Source organism: Mustela nivalis (genome assembly GCF_964662115.1).
Source record: "Mustela nivalis genome assembly, chromosome: 16".
Lineage (NCBI taxonomy): Eukaryota > Metazoa > Chordata > Mammalia > Carnivora > Mustelidae > Mustela > Mustela nivalis.
In genome coordinates, this window is record NC_139035.1 from 60,905,386 (window position 1) to 60,921,009 (window position 15,624).

The 15,624-nt window shown below is 48.4% G+C and overlaps 1 protein-coding gene across 3 annotated transcripts in view; it reads right to left on the reverse strand.

Moving 5' to 3' along the window:
- Positions 1-782: 782 nt before the first annotated feature.
- The window catches only part of PBX1 (PBX homeobox 1), a 278,907-nt gene continuing 264,065 nt past the window's right edge, over positions 783-15,624 (reverse strand). For all 3 annotated transcript variants that reach the window (XM_082702568.1, XM_082702567.1, XM_082702569.1), the window contains one exon: positions 783-6,006. In XM_082702568.1, the coding sequence (XP_082558694.1) occupies positions 5,914-6,006 (93 nt within the window). In that variant the 3' untranslated portion in view covers positions 783-5,913. The remainder of the gene's footprint in view (positions 6,007-15,624) is intronic.

A 15,624-nucleotide genomic window follows, 5' to 3' on the forward strand; every position in this document is an offset into this window, starting at 1 on the left:
TGCCTGCCTCCCTGGGGCTCTGGAGACGTAGGGCGTGGAAACAAGAAAAGAGTCCACACGGTGTCCTGGGAGGGGCGACACGCCAAACGCCAGCTCAGTTCCAACCTGCGCCTGGATGGGAAGACGGTGTTCATGTCTGGGACACCAAACACTGTAACAGGCCATGAACCCAAAGGTCAGGGGCACAGTATGAGTGCAAAGAATGGGGGGAGAGGCTTTCATGGGATGGTAGACGTGACACATGGGAGGTGGACGGCTCTATACCAGTAACATCTCGCATACCTCTGATACTCCACAATGGAGTATTACTCATAACCCAGAGTCCTTCCTCCGAACCGTCTCTTGGGTGCCAGGATTTTCCTTATGGCCAGATCCCAGCGGACACAAGAGAAGGAAAGGGGAAGCACTGGGCAAACAGCTGTGACTTAAAAACTTAGAATTTATTATGGAAAATCTCCCTGGTAATTTTTTTTTTTTTTTTAAACCAGTGCCTGGTGGGTGGCAGCCAGTCACCGACAAGAAGACAAGATAGGGTGCTGTCCCTGTCTGCCAATCATGGCCCATAAAAGTTCCCCTCCTTCTTCCCTTTCTTCCTTCTGACTTCATAGGCGAGGTCAGCGGCTCTTGAGGTCACTTGCCCCCCTGCCCTGGTAGGTAGGCTTTAAAACGATTAGGGACACAGTTTAAACCTAATTCACCCTAACAGCAGCCCTAGTTTGGGGGAAGCCAAGGTTGCCAGCACATAAGAGAAGAAAGTTACACAAAATACAAGTATATATATATTTTTTTGCAACAAAAGAAACTATTTATTTGGAATATGCATTACCAGTACAAATTAGGAGACTGCAAAACCTACACCATGTTAGTATCATTAGAGAACACAAAAGTTCAGTTGGAATCAAAAGGGACAGAAGCCTGTGCTCTCACAGAAGCAGAAAAGCTTAAACTTTCAAAACCAAAACAGAGCAGAACTTTGCAGGTTTATACTCTGAGTAATAAGAACAGGGGAGGGGAGCGGGAGAATAAAACCAACAACCGAAGGAAAGCACTTCAAAATAATTCGAAAAATAAGGAAGTAATAAGAGAGAAAAGGGGGAAAACATTGACTGTTTTATTCATTTTAACAAAAGGGGAAAAAAAAAAGTTTACAAAAAATAAAAGATTCCAGAAAGCTTTGAGCTGGGTGTTGAAACTATGAAGGTGATGTGAAAAGCTCGTCACTGTTTTGTTGACTCAGGAACAGGCGGACGGGTGTCTGGGCAGAAACACCTGCGACACGCTGTCCCACAGTCCTGCATCTTCCCCTTCGCTTCTCCTGCTTATGTTCTAGGTGCTTTCTGGACACTTCCGTCTTTTGTTTAATGAAAGATGTTTAAGGTAAGTTTCTTCCAGAATATACTGCTTTCTTTTCTCCCATGACTAATAAAAACATTCCAAATCAAGCCAGTTTAACCATTGGCTTTTCAGCAGCCTGAGGGTAGTAAGACGTATGCTGTCAAGGCATCAAACTTGACCTCGCAGCATTAAAAGGAGAGCCCCGAGTCAGGCTCAGTTTCTCAACTCTTCATCCAACATCGGGGCTAAAGGGCTCAGAAGGCCGAATGACCCCAGGGACAGCCTCCAGGATCTCGTCTATGGAGCCCAGACCCCATGACACTAGGATGTCTGTGGGATGCTTCTGGAAGTAAAAAAAAAAAATCCTCTCTTGTTGTAAGAGGGCTCCCGGAATGTTGTTATTGAACAAGAAGAAAGAAAAGAAAGCACTTCGTCATGACGTTCACGGTCAACAAAGGCAAAAAGTCTCTCCCTACCGTATCAAAGGTCTCCCAGGCCAGTTCCTTGAATTTTTAAAGGGCTGAAAGGAGAGCCCAGGTCCCTGTGGTTTTTTTTTTTTTTTTTCCCCCTCAGGGACTGCGGAACTGCCACTCACTCTGGAAACGCAGGTGAGTGATGGGCCATCCACTCGGGCTTCATCTTTGTCTCTGAAGTCAACTGAGTTCTGGAGCGAAGTAGAAGTACAAGGAAACCCACCTACTCTACAAATGTCATCTTTTCACATCACCTCATATACATTACGTAAGGAATAAAAACAGCAAGATCATAATCCTGACAATTAAAAAAAAGCCCCCCCCCCAATAAAACAACCCAAAGTAACACAAAACATAATTTTTTTTTTTTTATATTTTAAAGAGCAGAAATAAAGAAAGAAAAGAATTTATTTCTGGGTCTCAAAGTTAATAAACATAACGTGTTAGGTTGTACCTATTATGCTCACTATCCCAACCTTTTTTTTTTTTTAGTTTACAAAATGAATTACCGTCACTTTTAAACATTGTGAAACAGGAAATGAATGTGCACAACTCGACACTTTTCTAGCATTCTTGAACTAATTCACAAATGCAAGAAAATAAAAGAAAAATGGGGAAATGATTCATGTAGGTAGTTTGGTGTTAAAAACGAACGCAGGAATGATGTGTATTGTCACAGAAAGAAGAGGGGGAGCCCCCCCATCCTGTTTTGCGTGCTATGAGGGTCATTTTTAAAATTTTTATTATAAACACTATTAAATTCAGACCGCTTTTTTGGTTTTTTTTTTTCTTTATCTGAATATACAAGAACATTCATTATCAAATGTTCATCATCAATACTACAAAGAACGAGACACAAGTCGCAAGAAACAATGGAAAATGTTAATAAAGCTGAAAGAATTGTTGAGTATTTTTTTGTATTTTTTTAAGTTTTTTTTAAATTTGAGTTTCTGTAGTTTTATCTTTTTTGGTATCGAAGTCAGGTTTTTCTGGGCAGAAAAATAAAACTCAGAAGGAAAAGGTGTGTGTTGGGGGGAAAGGTATGTGAGAGAAGGCAACCAGCAAATAAAGAACCACCACCACAGCAACATTTAAAAAAAGAAAAAAATAAAGAGAGTCAACGTAAGGAAGGTGCCACTTGGCAGAAGTACTGCACAGGCATCGGTTCCACGCCAGGGGGAAGAGTTAGGGGTGAAAAGGAGGATGAGATGGAGAGTTATAAGATAGGCAATCCCAAGGGCTAGTATTACTCAGGGGAAATCGGCTGCCAGCGACAACGGGGAGTTCCCACTCCCATCAGAAAATGCAGGAGGCCTGGGGAACATTTTGGTGTCTGTAGGATGGACCGAAGAGGAATTCCCAGGGAGCTGGATTTCCAGAGGCACACTCTTTCCATCCCCTTCCTTCTGCTGCCAGAGTTCCCATGCTCTGCTTCCTGTCAGGGGGATCTGGTGGCTGCCATGTTGGACGTGACGGTGGGCGTGGGGGGTGGGGGTGGGCGGGAAACTGGAACAGAGAGGTCTGAGTGGGGAGGGAAGATGCTGGGCGAGGTGAGACGCCGTGCAAACCCCTTCGGGGAGAGAAACTGTCTGTGCAAATGTAGCTCTGCTCTGATCTGTTTCATCAACTTAAAATGGCAACCATTCAACCCAAATCTGGAATCCTTCTTCCTGGTGCCAAGAGAACCGTGCTGGGTCTCTTCTGTACTTTGTGTGGTCAGGCATGTGGTCCAGCCGTGCTCCTGTGTGCCCCTGACACTGAGCAAGGTTCTCCACTGCTTCTACGACAACAGGGTTGTCACAAGATGGATCCTGCCGGGAAGCCCTCTACTGAGCTCGGCTGTGATTGGGGGCACACGTCAGTAGACACAGTCTCTCCACTGCTCTTCGTCATCAAGGCATAATTCCATCTTGCCAAAGACTTACTTTTTGCCTTTCCTTCAAATTCACACACCTTCTGTTTTCTTAGGTCTCCCCTCTCCCCAGCATATACACAGGAGCAATTTCTGTTCATTACTGTAGCGCCATGCACCATTTCCATGACCTCCTTAGCGGGCCACCCTTCCCCCTCAGTGTCCTCTCTCTCACCCACAGGCCTCTCAAACAGAGTAGATGGGACAGGGGGCTAAGCACTTACAAGGCCACATACTGGATTCAAGTACAAACTAAGAGAACCGGGTCCTATTTTTCTAGTGTGGAGGCTTAGCTCTAGTCTATGAAACCAAACCGACCAAAACAAACAAAAAAGCAACAGTAATACCCCTTCTTCTCTTTGTCATCAAGGGTATTGATGGTAACCTGAAGCTGGAACAAGAAAACCATTATGTTGCCCTGCCATGGCACAAACCCACTTGTCTCAGGGATGACACTTCCCCTGACTTCCCATTTACGGATGGGATATGAATGAAACCCATCCCTTCAGTCTCTGACTAGCCTCTTGGTAAGCCAGGCATCATAATCCTCAATTTACAGATGAACAAAATGAGGCACGGAGAGATGTGACCACCTCCCATCACAGTCGGGTTACGGAGCCACCATCTTCTTCACTGGGGCAGCTGGCCATGAGGACCGTAAGCTCAGGTGACACTACAGAACGGCTTTCTAGTACTCTCCTCTCAGATATTCCAAGGAAATGAAAGTCACTGTGACAATTCCACTCAAAACATTACTTCCCCCTTTCGAAACCCATCGCTCCCAGATTTTCAAATGAAGCTAGCAAAATCTGCCTAAGCCGTGATCTTCTCCAACCCCTCCGGAACAAGAACATGGTGCCATGTTAACACTTTGAATAATTAATGCAACGCCCCCATAGAAAACCAAAAAACAGAATAGACCCAAATCCATTATAGACATCGTAAGTACTAGGTGTGGCTCCCTGAGCGCTCCAGAGGTGGCAGGAACAGGAACAGCCTCCATTATGATGGAGTCCTGTGGATATCGTTCTGGTGTGTGGGCATGCTGGGGGGCTACAGGTCCCAGAAGCCCCAGCACATACTGTGTCTCTGCGCCAGTGACCTTCACTCAGAGTTGCTAATTCCCTCTCCTGGGCTCACAAGGCAAACTGCTGGTTATTAATGTGGGTCTTTGAATGTGGCACATGAGTGACTGGGAGAAAATGAATGTGTGAAGCCGTGCATGTGCTGACATGTGCCTGGGTGTGCGTGTGCACGTGTGTGTGTGTGTGTGTGTGTGTGTAGGATTAGTTGAAGGGCTGCAGGTTAAGAACTTTCTACTCCTTAGTGGTTCATCACCGTGCCCATTCAGATCTGGCTTTGTGGTAGGTTCTGGACGTTCCTTACTAGGTGTTGCGTGGTCTCCAAAGACTGTGCCTCTGCAACCAAGAGCTGTTAGGAGAAGGAGGAAGCCTCCAAGAATTCTGCCCTTCTTGTTGCTTATGTCCTCTCCGAGGCTAGACTTCCTGCCTCGGAATCCACCTTGTGGAGCTGAGACTAGAAAACATGGCACCTTTAGAAACCCAGCTATGGCAGTCCCCGGGGCACAGCTGGGGCTGGGAAGGAAGAGGAGGAAGTGTTCTAAGCAGAACCAGCCCAGGGAGGGAAGAGCAAGAGGGGGCAGGGGGCCTGGAATGAGTGGGACAATGTGGCGCATTCCTGCTAAGAGGTAGTGAGAGTAAGAAGAGAAACAAGAGAAGGGCTGCCTGTTAACAGAGGGAGCGAGGGATCCGAGTGAGGTAAATTTGGCTCCTCAAACCACCAGCATGAAAACATACAAACACATTTATTATTTTCTTTCCTCTTTAAATTCCTCTAATTGTTGAAAATATCCTTCCATGATGTCATAGAGGGCAGGGACCCAGGGAGTCTAGGACAGAGGAGGGAGGGGACAGGAAAGATGGCGGACACCAGGCTGACAGCTGGAGGCAGGGAGGGTGGCTTCTACCCAGAAAAAAAAGGGAAGAGAGTATAAAGAAGTGTCCAGATTGGCTGAAATAGCATCCCAAAGAAGAGAAGAGAAGGAGACTCTTATTGTGTTTGCTGATTGCTTCGACCTCCAGTCTGACCGCTTCAGCGTTGGGAGAGAAACCCTCCCTCCTGGCCCTGTCCCGACTGGGGCACAGGGTCAGCCGGGATGCGATTGCTGGGAGATCAGTTGGAGGTATCAGAGTGAACACTGCCAGGGCCTTCTGTAGGGGAGGTCACTGATGAAGGGGTAGTAGCATCCTGCCAACCTCCATTAGCCTAGAAGGGAAAAAGGGAGAGAAGTCAGTTCTCTGAGATCGGGTGGCCATTTTGAGCAGACAGTGACAACAAGGCAACTTGTGTAATGGGCCTACCACAGTGCCTGGCACATGGGGACACTTCTCGGCTGGGTAGCTGTTCTTGTGGTTGATTATACTCCCTCCACCCCTCAGATGAGTATGGATCCTTCCAGTGAGCCTTTGGACCCAAGGTTAATACCTCCCACTTCTCAAAGATACTCTGAGTCAATCCAAGCTGTCGGATGATCATTGTGTGTGCTCTAGAGGCATGACAGGTCAAAGGACTTAAGTTCTAGTTCTGAGTCTGGCAAGGACTAGCTGTTGACTCTGGCGAAGAATGTCTATCTCACTGGCCTTTGGTTCTCATTTAGAAAAATAAAAAGGGTGTCCAAATGCTTTCTAAGGCCTTTCCCTGCTGTCCCGTATGTTACACGATTCCAGGCACTTGCTCTGTGGAAGGTTCTGTACTAGTTGCTCCTAGGCATACAATGATGAGTGAGATACAGTTCATGTCCTCAAGGAGGGGGATAAGACATGCATATGAATGAACTATAATTCAAGGCAGAGCCTAATAAATGGTACAGCCCTGCTGTTATGGCAGTTCAGGGAAGGCTATTGCCTCCCATCTTGGGGGAACACCAGGGAAAGCATCAGGGAAAAGGTACTCTTTGAGGTCGGCCTTGAAAAGTACAGAATGTGACTCAGGTGACTCAAACAGGTGAAACAGAGGTGGACTAAGGGCAGTTCTGCATAAATACATCTAGAGAGGTGGTGAGCCAACAGATCGTTTTTTCTAAGACTCCAAATCGAGAAGCATCCAAACAATGGGATTGTTCTAAAGGACTTGTTTTAATGAACACCCCTAGCTGAAAATATCCCACCATTAAAATAGCTGAAGAATGATTTGTTAGAGTGGTCAACTCATGATACATAATTCATGAATGTTTATGTATTTTAAAGCATTGAAACAGAAGTGTGCTAACATGCCTTTGCCCCCACTAGTTGCCGTGTTCCTTTGAAGTTAATATACCTCACCTCCGAAAATGTTAATGTTGAACAGACCAGGTGTTAGGCATTCCTGGTAAATCATTTTCCACTGTACTCTCCACTCATTTGATTCCCTTAAATACTTAGGGTACATGGGGCAGGTAATATTCTTGCCATTTGGGAGGGACCACAGCTTGTGCTCTAGAAAATTCCACGGTACCGAGGCACATGCTTGACACCTAGGTGCTGAAAACCTGTGTTCACGTTTCCTTCATAAGAAAGCAGAGATGTGAGAGAGAAAAGCAGGTATCTGGGTTATGACTGAGAAACACAGGCTTCTGAACCTCTGAATCTGGGCTCCTTTTTCTCTGCCCTTCTCATCCACTTAGCTTTTTTTTCTTTCCCCTCCCACTGGCTCACCCACATGATGCTCCAATCTTCCCTGGAAAGCCAGGTGCTGAATTCATAGCAGCTCTTACCAGTTCCCTCTGCACAAGGACAGTCTTTATTTTTTTTTCCCCCACACCTCACTAAGGAGCAGGTCTGGATACCAAGAGCACAAAGGGTCACCCTGGGAAATGCCAAGGGCATTCCACCTCCATCAGGGGCCCAAGAATAATTGCTCGGAACTCCAAAGCTCCATCTCCCAAAGGAGTCAAGCAGCTCCTCCCACCCCCTCTCCCTGCCCAGCACATTTCTCCTGCTCTTGGTCAGGGATTGGAAGGGGAACAAGCGGGGGAGATGGGAATTCTTTCGTTTACAGTTCTTTCTTTGCTCTCTTTCTGGGGCCAAGCTGCTGTAGTATGGTCAGAATCAAGAACAGAATTAATTCCATGTCCTAATGCAGGCTGGTCACGGGGGTGACGGGAGCTTAGTCTCCCTTCCCAACCAAGAACATGTATGCTGGTGCCATATGGGTAGATGGGGAAAAGCAATCATATTTCTTTTACCCCAAAGAAAATCCCTTAATTCTTTGATCTTTTCTGGTTATAAAAGATACGCTCATATAATATTTTCAAAAAGAATATTTGCGACCTACATGTGATGGAATACGGAGAAAAGAAAACAAGCATGAAATACACAATGTACAATATCCATAATCCTACCACTCAAAACCAGTTAGCTGCTAGTATTTTGACACCTGTCTGTCCTAGTCGTCCTTTTTCACATGTGTGTGTTTACTAGAGAGACAGATAAGTCAATAAGTAAATGGCCAGCTATGTGGGCGTATGTGTGTGTTCGCCGAGCGGTATGGGCTTTTAAGAAAACCTGAGAGAGGTTTCTTAAGTACAGAGTCACGATGCAGAGAGTCAAGTGCGGGTACAAGGGGAAAAAACTCAGGTCTTAGGATCGACCCGGTGGGGGACAAGTCGATGCGGAAGCTCGGGGAGGCAGTCAGCGTCTGAGGCAGAGGCAGAGTCAGAGTACGAGGCACGAAGGAGTTTCGCAACCCTGCTCCTAAGGCCCCACTATTACCATTATTTAGCCATGCTCCAATCTCATTAAAATAACAATAAGGGGTGCCCCCAAAGAAAGCCATTAGTCAAGAAAATGAGCCCTGTGGCGTCTCATTAGGAAGGAACTGGCGGGCATTCTACGTGGACCAGAAGATTCTGGGAGACGCCTTTTGATTCGTGTCTGAGATGAAAGAACTCGAACAGGAGACATCTGAAAAAGTTTTGTTTTCTCAGACCAGTGCGCATGATGCCAGAGGATACAGGGAACTCACAGATGGTAGAGGCAGGAATTAGTCCAAGCCGATATCAAAACTGGCATTTTAATTATGCTAGTTGGCCTGGTGAAGGAGAATCTAGAAGACTTTCTATTAAAAACAAATAAATACATAAAATCAATCTCTTCGGCTGCCTTTTTTTCCACTCCTGCTCTACACACACACACACACACACACACACACACACACGCCCACCCCAGATTGGGCGACCAACTGTCCCAGCGTGCCCAGGACCCCCCACCCCTTATTAACACTAAGGTCCCATATTCCCGTAACCACGCCCCTCCCCTGCCCCCGAGACCCAGGAACACGGGGAAGAGCAGCTCATCCTCCCTCAGGATATCCCAGCAATGACCCCCTACTGCTTGCCACATTCAGGACCCCGCGGTGTCCAGTTTTCAAGTTAGGGGACCACCAGCCCTTTCTGGAATACGCCTGCCTATCACGGACATGGCTGAAGAACCCCTCTCTCCGGAGGTGCTTCAGACCCTGGCCCAGGCTCTGCTGCCCCTGCAGCTCACACCTTCTCGATCAGAAAGGCGAGCAAGCCCCACGGAACCGGGTTTCCCGTAAATCACTCCGGCTGCTTTAGCCCCACGGTGCCAGCTTTAATGGAAGCCGCTGGGAGGCTGCTCCGTCTTGGGAAAGAGCTGACCTCGCTTACTGGCACCTTAACCCTGGGGAGCAATTTCTTCCTGCGTCCTGACTGCGGGTGCATATTAAGCAGGAAACCCCACCTTGGTGTGTTTTTCTATCTCTGGGGCAGGAGCAGGGAGCCGCAAGGATGCTCTCATTAGCCGCTGCACAGGGGTGGCGAGACTAGTTCATGAGAAATAAGACTCATTTTTATTTTTCTTCTGCACCCCAACTTCTGCCTTAATGCTCCGACGCAAAGTCCCTGTTGTAACGGACATGCTCGCTTCTAAATGCTGATGCTGGAAGCGCCCAGGAGGCCTGGCAGGGGTGGGAAGAGGAATCCTGCAAAACCTAGTGTCCCTATTAGCTCTACAAACCTCGCGAACGGAAGAGAGTTTACATCTGCACCCAGTCCTACAGACGATCCCGTGGCCTGCAGAGGCTGGAGGTGAGACCTGGGCTCAGATTTAATTCCACCAAGAGGAAGCCCAAGCTGGTGGCAGTCTCATCGCAGGGCCTCAGGGAGGAGGCAGCTAACAGAGTATAAAATTAAGATAACGTGCAGCTGGTTTCCCAGATTAAAAAAAAACCTGGACTTCCAAACACAAATCAAAGCAAAAGGTATTTGGGAACAAAATTATTTCAGAACAAAAACGACTATTGACATCCTACCTGAATGAATTTGGTCCATAACTGATACACCCCACAGTTGCCAGGACCCCCTCTATTGGATAAGGCAAGGCACGGTCTTCCTGGAGGAGGAGGCCCAGAAGGCCTGCTATGACGCCAGGGACGGAGCAATGGAGGAGGGGGACCGGCCATGTGGCTTCTCCGGACAAAACATGAGAACCCAGAATGGCATCCGAAGCGCTGACTTCTCTCCTCTCCGCCACCTTCCCAAGCCCGGACAGGGGCCACCTGCCTCTCCCTCCCCATGGTGGCCGCTGGGCCGAGAGCCACTGCTCCTGTCCTCTGCTCCTTCCCGCTCTTCCTCTGAGCTCACCTTAGCAGCACACACTGGACGCAGAGAATTCATCACCAGCTGTGACAGCTCAAGCGAGCCTGGCACTAAGAAACTCTCATTTGCAACTGAGAAATGCGCTGAGGTGCCACAAATGGCCTGATGTCAGCACCAAGTAGAGCTCGATCTGCATACGGGCCAGATGCCATTACCAGAGACCCCCCGAGCTTGGGGGAGGAGGTGGGCGCGCTCCGGGCCCTCAGTCGCCTGGCTGCGGTGGGGCCGGCCAGGAAGAAACACAAAGAAACAAGGATGCACCCTCTCGCCCTCTCTAGGTACGCGCGCACACACACACAAGTACGAGCATGCACAGGGACCCACACAAATACACACAACCACGACTGGTTGGGGGAGACATCAGCTCACCCAGTGGGGTCACGTCCTGGATCTGCCACTTTTCCAGAAAGGTGGGAGAACAAGGTGTCCGTGATAGGCACACACTTCTCCCAAGATTGCACACGAGCGTTTATCTGCCACTTTTCCAGAAAGGTGGGAGAACAAGGTGTCCGTGATAGGCACACACTTCTCCCAAGATTGCACACGAGTGTTTACCAAAGGATGCTCGGGGCAAAGCGATGCTGTTGGAAAGTCCCCTCAGGGACGAAATATTCAAAATTTCCCTGGGGGGGGGCGGTTTACAGCAGGAAGCCCGTACGTGCCCGGTCTGACACTCTCCAGTCCTATCTCCAGCTGTCACCAGAGCCAGCTTTGCAAACTGCAATTCTGATCTCCCTCTTTAACCTCCAACCGCTTCCCACTGCCCTCAAGATAAGGCTCAATGTCCTGGTGAGGTGAGGCCCACCACGTCCTGGCTCCCGCTCACCCCCCGGCCCAGCGCTTGTGTTGCCTACTTCCGCCACAGCCGGCTACTGAGAAGCTCCTGGAGCGGCGCAGTCCTTCCCTGCCTGCTTCCTTCTCCGTGAAGACTCCACTCATCCAATGTCGGGCCACTCACACCTTGGGCTGGTTTTCGAGGTTGAGACGAAGTATCCTTGTGCCCCTATTTGCCCTCTGGCCACGCCTCTTCCTCCTGCAGGTGTGTCATCCTCCACCCACCCCTGCTCCCTCTCCCCCCGCCGCACTCTCCTGCCTGTGCTCCCCGTGCGCCCCTGCGCCGCCATATTGCACCGGTTCCTTTCTGTGTCTGTCTCACCTACCAGACCATGACAGGAGGCCTGTGGGACTTAGCTTTGTTTCCAAAGGGCCAACCACTGTGCCTGAGGCAGCACAGATTTTAATAAATCTCTCTGGGGGGGGGGGGAGACACACAAACAAGTAAATATTCAGTGGCACGATAACATCCGTGCTCCGTTGTGGGTCTGGACAGGTTCTAGACCCGGGGCCTCCACAGTTCAGTCTGATGACATGTGAAGAGCCGTGTACACCCAGGAAATAGTCAAGGGCTAAAGCAGAGAAGGGGTTAAGGTTCAGGGTAGCTTTTACACCTAAGGAGTGAACTTTTCTAAGCGGGCATCTCGGAGATCTGGTGCTTTCAAAGCTTATCCCAAGTAAGGAAGGAGGATGTAGATTTACACTGCTCTGTTTTATTTCTTTAAAAAACAGTTGAAAAAGCACTGGATCCTGCCTGTAGCAGCTCCGCAGCTCTGCACACCATCTCAACAAGGAGTCTTCTCCCTGGGGCACAGGGAGGAGGAAGATATCACCACCCCCTACATCTGGAACGGCCTTCTGGTCGCCTCATCAGGGGGAATCACAGAAATGTGGGAAGCAGACATCGTCCCTGCGTGGCCTGCGGGAATGTTCCCCATCTTTTCCCTCTCTGGGGTTGAGACCCTCATGCAGATGCAGCTTCTACCTTGGGATCTGGGATTGGAGTTGCCAGATAAAGCATAGACCATCTCCCAAATTTTGGATAAACAACAAGGAACGTTCTCGTCGAAGTTGGTGGCGTGCAGTGTTTTCATTTGCTAGATGCCGGCAATTCTATTTGGGATCAACATCTACACTCAACCCCAGAAATATTTTATTCTGGCTTCCTCTGGTACCACAGACAACTCAGAGTCAGTGTCGCTGTGGGTCCTGCTCTGACCTTTTGCACCTATATCTCCGTACAGGCGTGTCTCTGCTGTGACAACACCTTTGCCGAGTATGCACCTGCCACTGGGTCACGTTGCTATTTCTCACAGTTCAGCTGAGACTGAGAGAGTGACTTGCTTTTGCAGTTCGAATTCTGCTCTAGAACCTCAGCTCCAGCCAACCACGAGCCGCCACCACATTTCCCTGGTCTGTCCCATGCCACTGGCTCAGGCATCCCCGTTTCCAGGGTCCCCTGACTGCTGTGGCCACCCTCCCCGATTGCCACCTGCCACCAGGTCAGTCCCTGGTGACCTAACAGCCAAGTCCCACCAGCATATCCCTTTCTAGCCACCGCCTCCTGAGCTCTGAGACTTTGCTCTGAAGGTCTGGATGTGAAAAAAACAAAAAACAAAAAACCCAGCAGTGAAGCAGCCATTCCTGGTAGAGAACGGATCGCCTGGCTAACATGACTTCGGTAGTGTAAGCTGCTGCCGAGAAATGATAGACTTCCCACTGCCAAAGCGAGATTCCTTCTCAACCCATAGTGAAGTCCAGTGGGAGGCTCTGTGTCTTTGCCTCTTCCTGTCCTCTGATCTCTAGAAGTCCATGCTATTGTCTACAGCCTGGCCTGAAGGTCACCTCTTCCTTCTTCAAAACACACCATCACCCACTTTCCCATTTAGGGTGATGGGAAAGTGGCTTTGAGAGTCTCCCTGGGTGTCCCTGCCCTGGGCGGACATGGCCATCTGGTGGCCGGGGCCCATCCTCCCTGTGTCATCGGGCAGGGATGGTGCTAGTAAGTTTCTGACTTTGGTTGATGAGTATATAATGGTATATAAACCCAGTGGGAGCTCCTATTCCTACTTCTCAGGTGAGGAAACTAGGACTTGGGAACTAGAATTTGCCAGACTCAGTCCTGGGTATATGCCACCGCTTTTGGATATCTCAAGTTTCGAAAGGTCAGGCCGTGTGACTGTGTGGGCACCACATGTAGAGCACAGCTCAGGGCTGAAGGCAGGGGACTCTTGGCTACAGATCACCTTCAGGGAATCTTTATGCTGTCCAGGAAAATGCTAGAATGCACGTACCAAGAGACCAGCCTCAAAAGAGTCCTTCAGGGGATTCTAATATCTCCCGCTCCTACACCTCAATTCACCTCGCCAAACTCGGTTTCAGACAAGACAAACCCTACTCCCCTGGGGGGTGGGGTCTGGGACCCTACCATGTGCGGTGCCATCTTGCTAGATGAGACTAAGTTATTGTAACTGGAAATGCAGAATCCTGCTCTCAGACCTGTAGAGTGGATTTGGCATTCATCCACTTGGTATGAACAGGGAACTCTCTGACCAGTCATGGTCTCCAGCCTCCTCCGGTGCACACTCTAGCTGCTGTCTAAGGGGTGACAGTCAACACCCAAACGCAAGACCATCAATTGCCACATGGTCAGGGTGCGCCACCCTGCCAGCACCCAGCACCACACAACGGAAATACACACGTAGATCAACTCTGAGATCGAGAGCTATTTGGGCGCCTTCTTAGTGCCATCCTTTCTAATTTATCTGTGAGAAGGCCCAGAATGAATGCTGCCACGTAAGGCTCTTCAGACACACGGGATGGTTTGGGGGAACCCTTCCTGGCTTGCACAGGATATGGAGTGTGCATTTCCAGGCATACGGCTGGGCTGCTTTCTTACTTGTATTAAAAATACCAATCGGACAGCTACACAGAACGTTTCCATGTCCCAGACTTACGGAGTCCTTAGATGAAATGTGCATCAGGAAGTTAAACCTTAAAATTTGTTTTATTTAACATTGTCAAAGAAAAATAAGCTCAGCCTGATTTAGCTAAATAGAGGTGCCTCAGTACAGGAAAGTATTTATATCTCAATAAGCATCTCTGCACTCAGACCCGCATACACCAAAACACACAGACGCTTACACACGTCCATACAGTGCTCATGAACACGCAACATTTCCACAGACTTTATCATATTTATATAGAACCCATACACGTTAAGAAAATACAACAACTAAAGAATGCAGAGACCGACACGCACACATGCACATACGCACAGATGCCGCTTAAACTCGAAAAGGGTAAATATATAAGACAACAGAAGATTGTATTTACGCATAGGGCTAAATCTGGATAATTCAAGCAAAGGGTATTTTTTTTTTTAACTCCGTATAAATTATCCGATTGGCTGATTCTACACAGCCCCCAATTCTTTATTTTATTTTTATAACCTCTGATTTTGCTTTGGCTCTTCTGAAAAGCTATTATTTACTCCGGGCACACACAGGAATTATATATACACCTTAACGATGAACGATAACTATGCACAGAACACACACACACACACACAGAGGAAATGTGTGGCGTAGACCTTGGGGCTATTTACCGTCACACAGGAAGCTACAGCCCCTTACACTTTTCTGACCATCCAAGAGACAGCAATTACCCCAGATTATCAGACCAACAATGACATGCCGCGTAAAGAGAGACACCGAGCCAACTCTACATCCCAGAGACTGGCATATTCAAGTACACTTAGGACATTAATAGCAATTTACGTGCCATCACTGAGACAAAGCCACAAAGGCTCCACTGGCAGCCTCTTATTTTGAAGCCTATTATTTGTGGGAGTTACAGGCTATAATCACAACAGAAACTTTCAAAACCCTTATCTTCCGTGACGCACCAAATCTATTTCAGAGTCATAATTGCTATGTCACCAGAGAGTTTGCTGCTTAATGCACTCAAATGCCATTTAGTGTTTGCAGGGTCATTACAGCGAACAGAAGGGTGGGGAGGGGGAGGGATGGTGGGAAGCTAGGGGGGGAGGGGAATACAGATGGACAATGTTGAGGGGAATGTGCTAGAACGGGGCACTCGTTTATGTAGGGGAGGATACTGTTGTTTTGAGCATTCCTTTTATCGACAAAATGAGAGCAAGTGCTTGAAAACTATCCACGGACTTGAAAATGCAGAATTGAGAGTTCAGGGGCTACCAACCCAGAGATCCTTCACGGAGGTTGGGGAATGGCCTCTCTTAATTCTGGGATTCTCAACCAGGTGTCAGAGTGGGTTGATTTTTTAAGAATGTCCATATTTTCCTTTTATGCCGTTCCAGAAACCTCTGCAGTGGGGATCTTCCATTGGTGCTCTGGGCTTGGGAGTCTGAG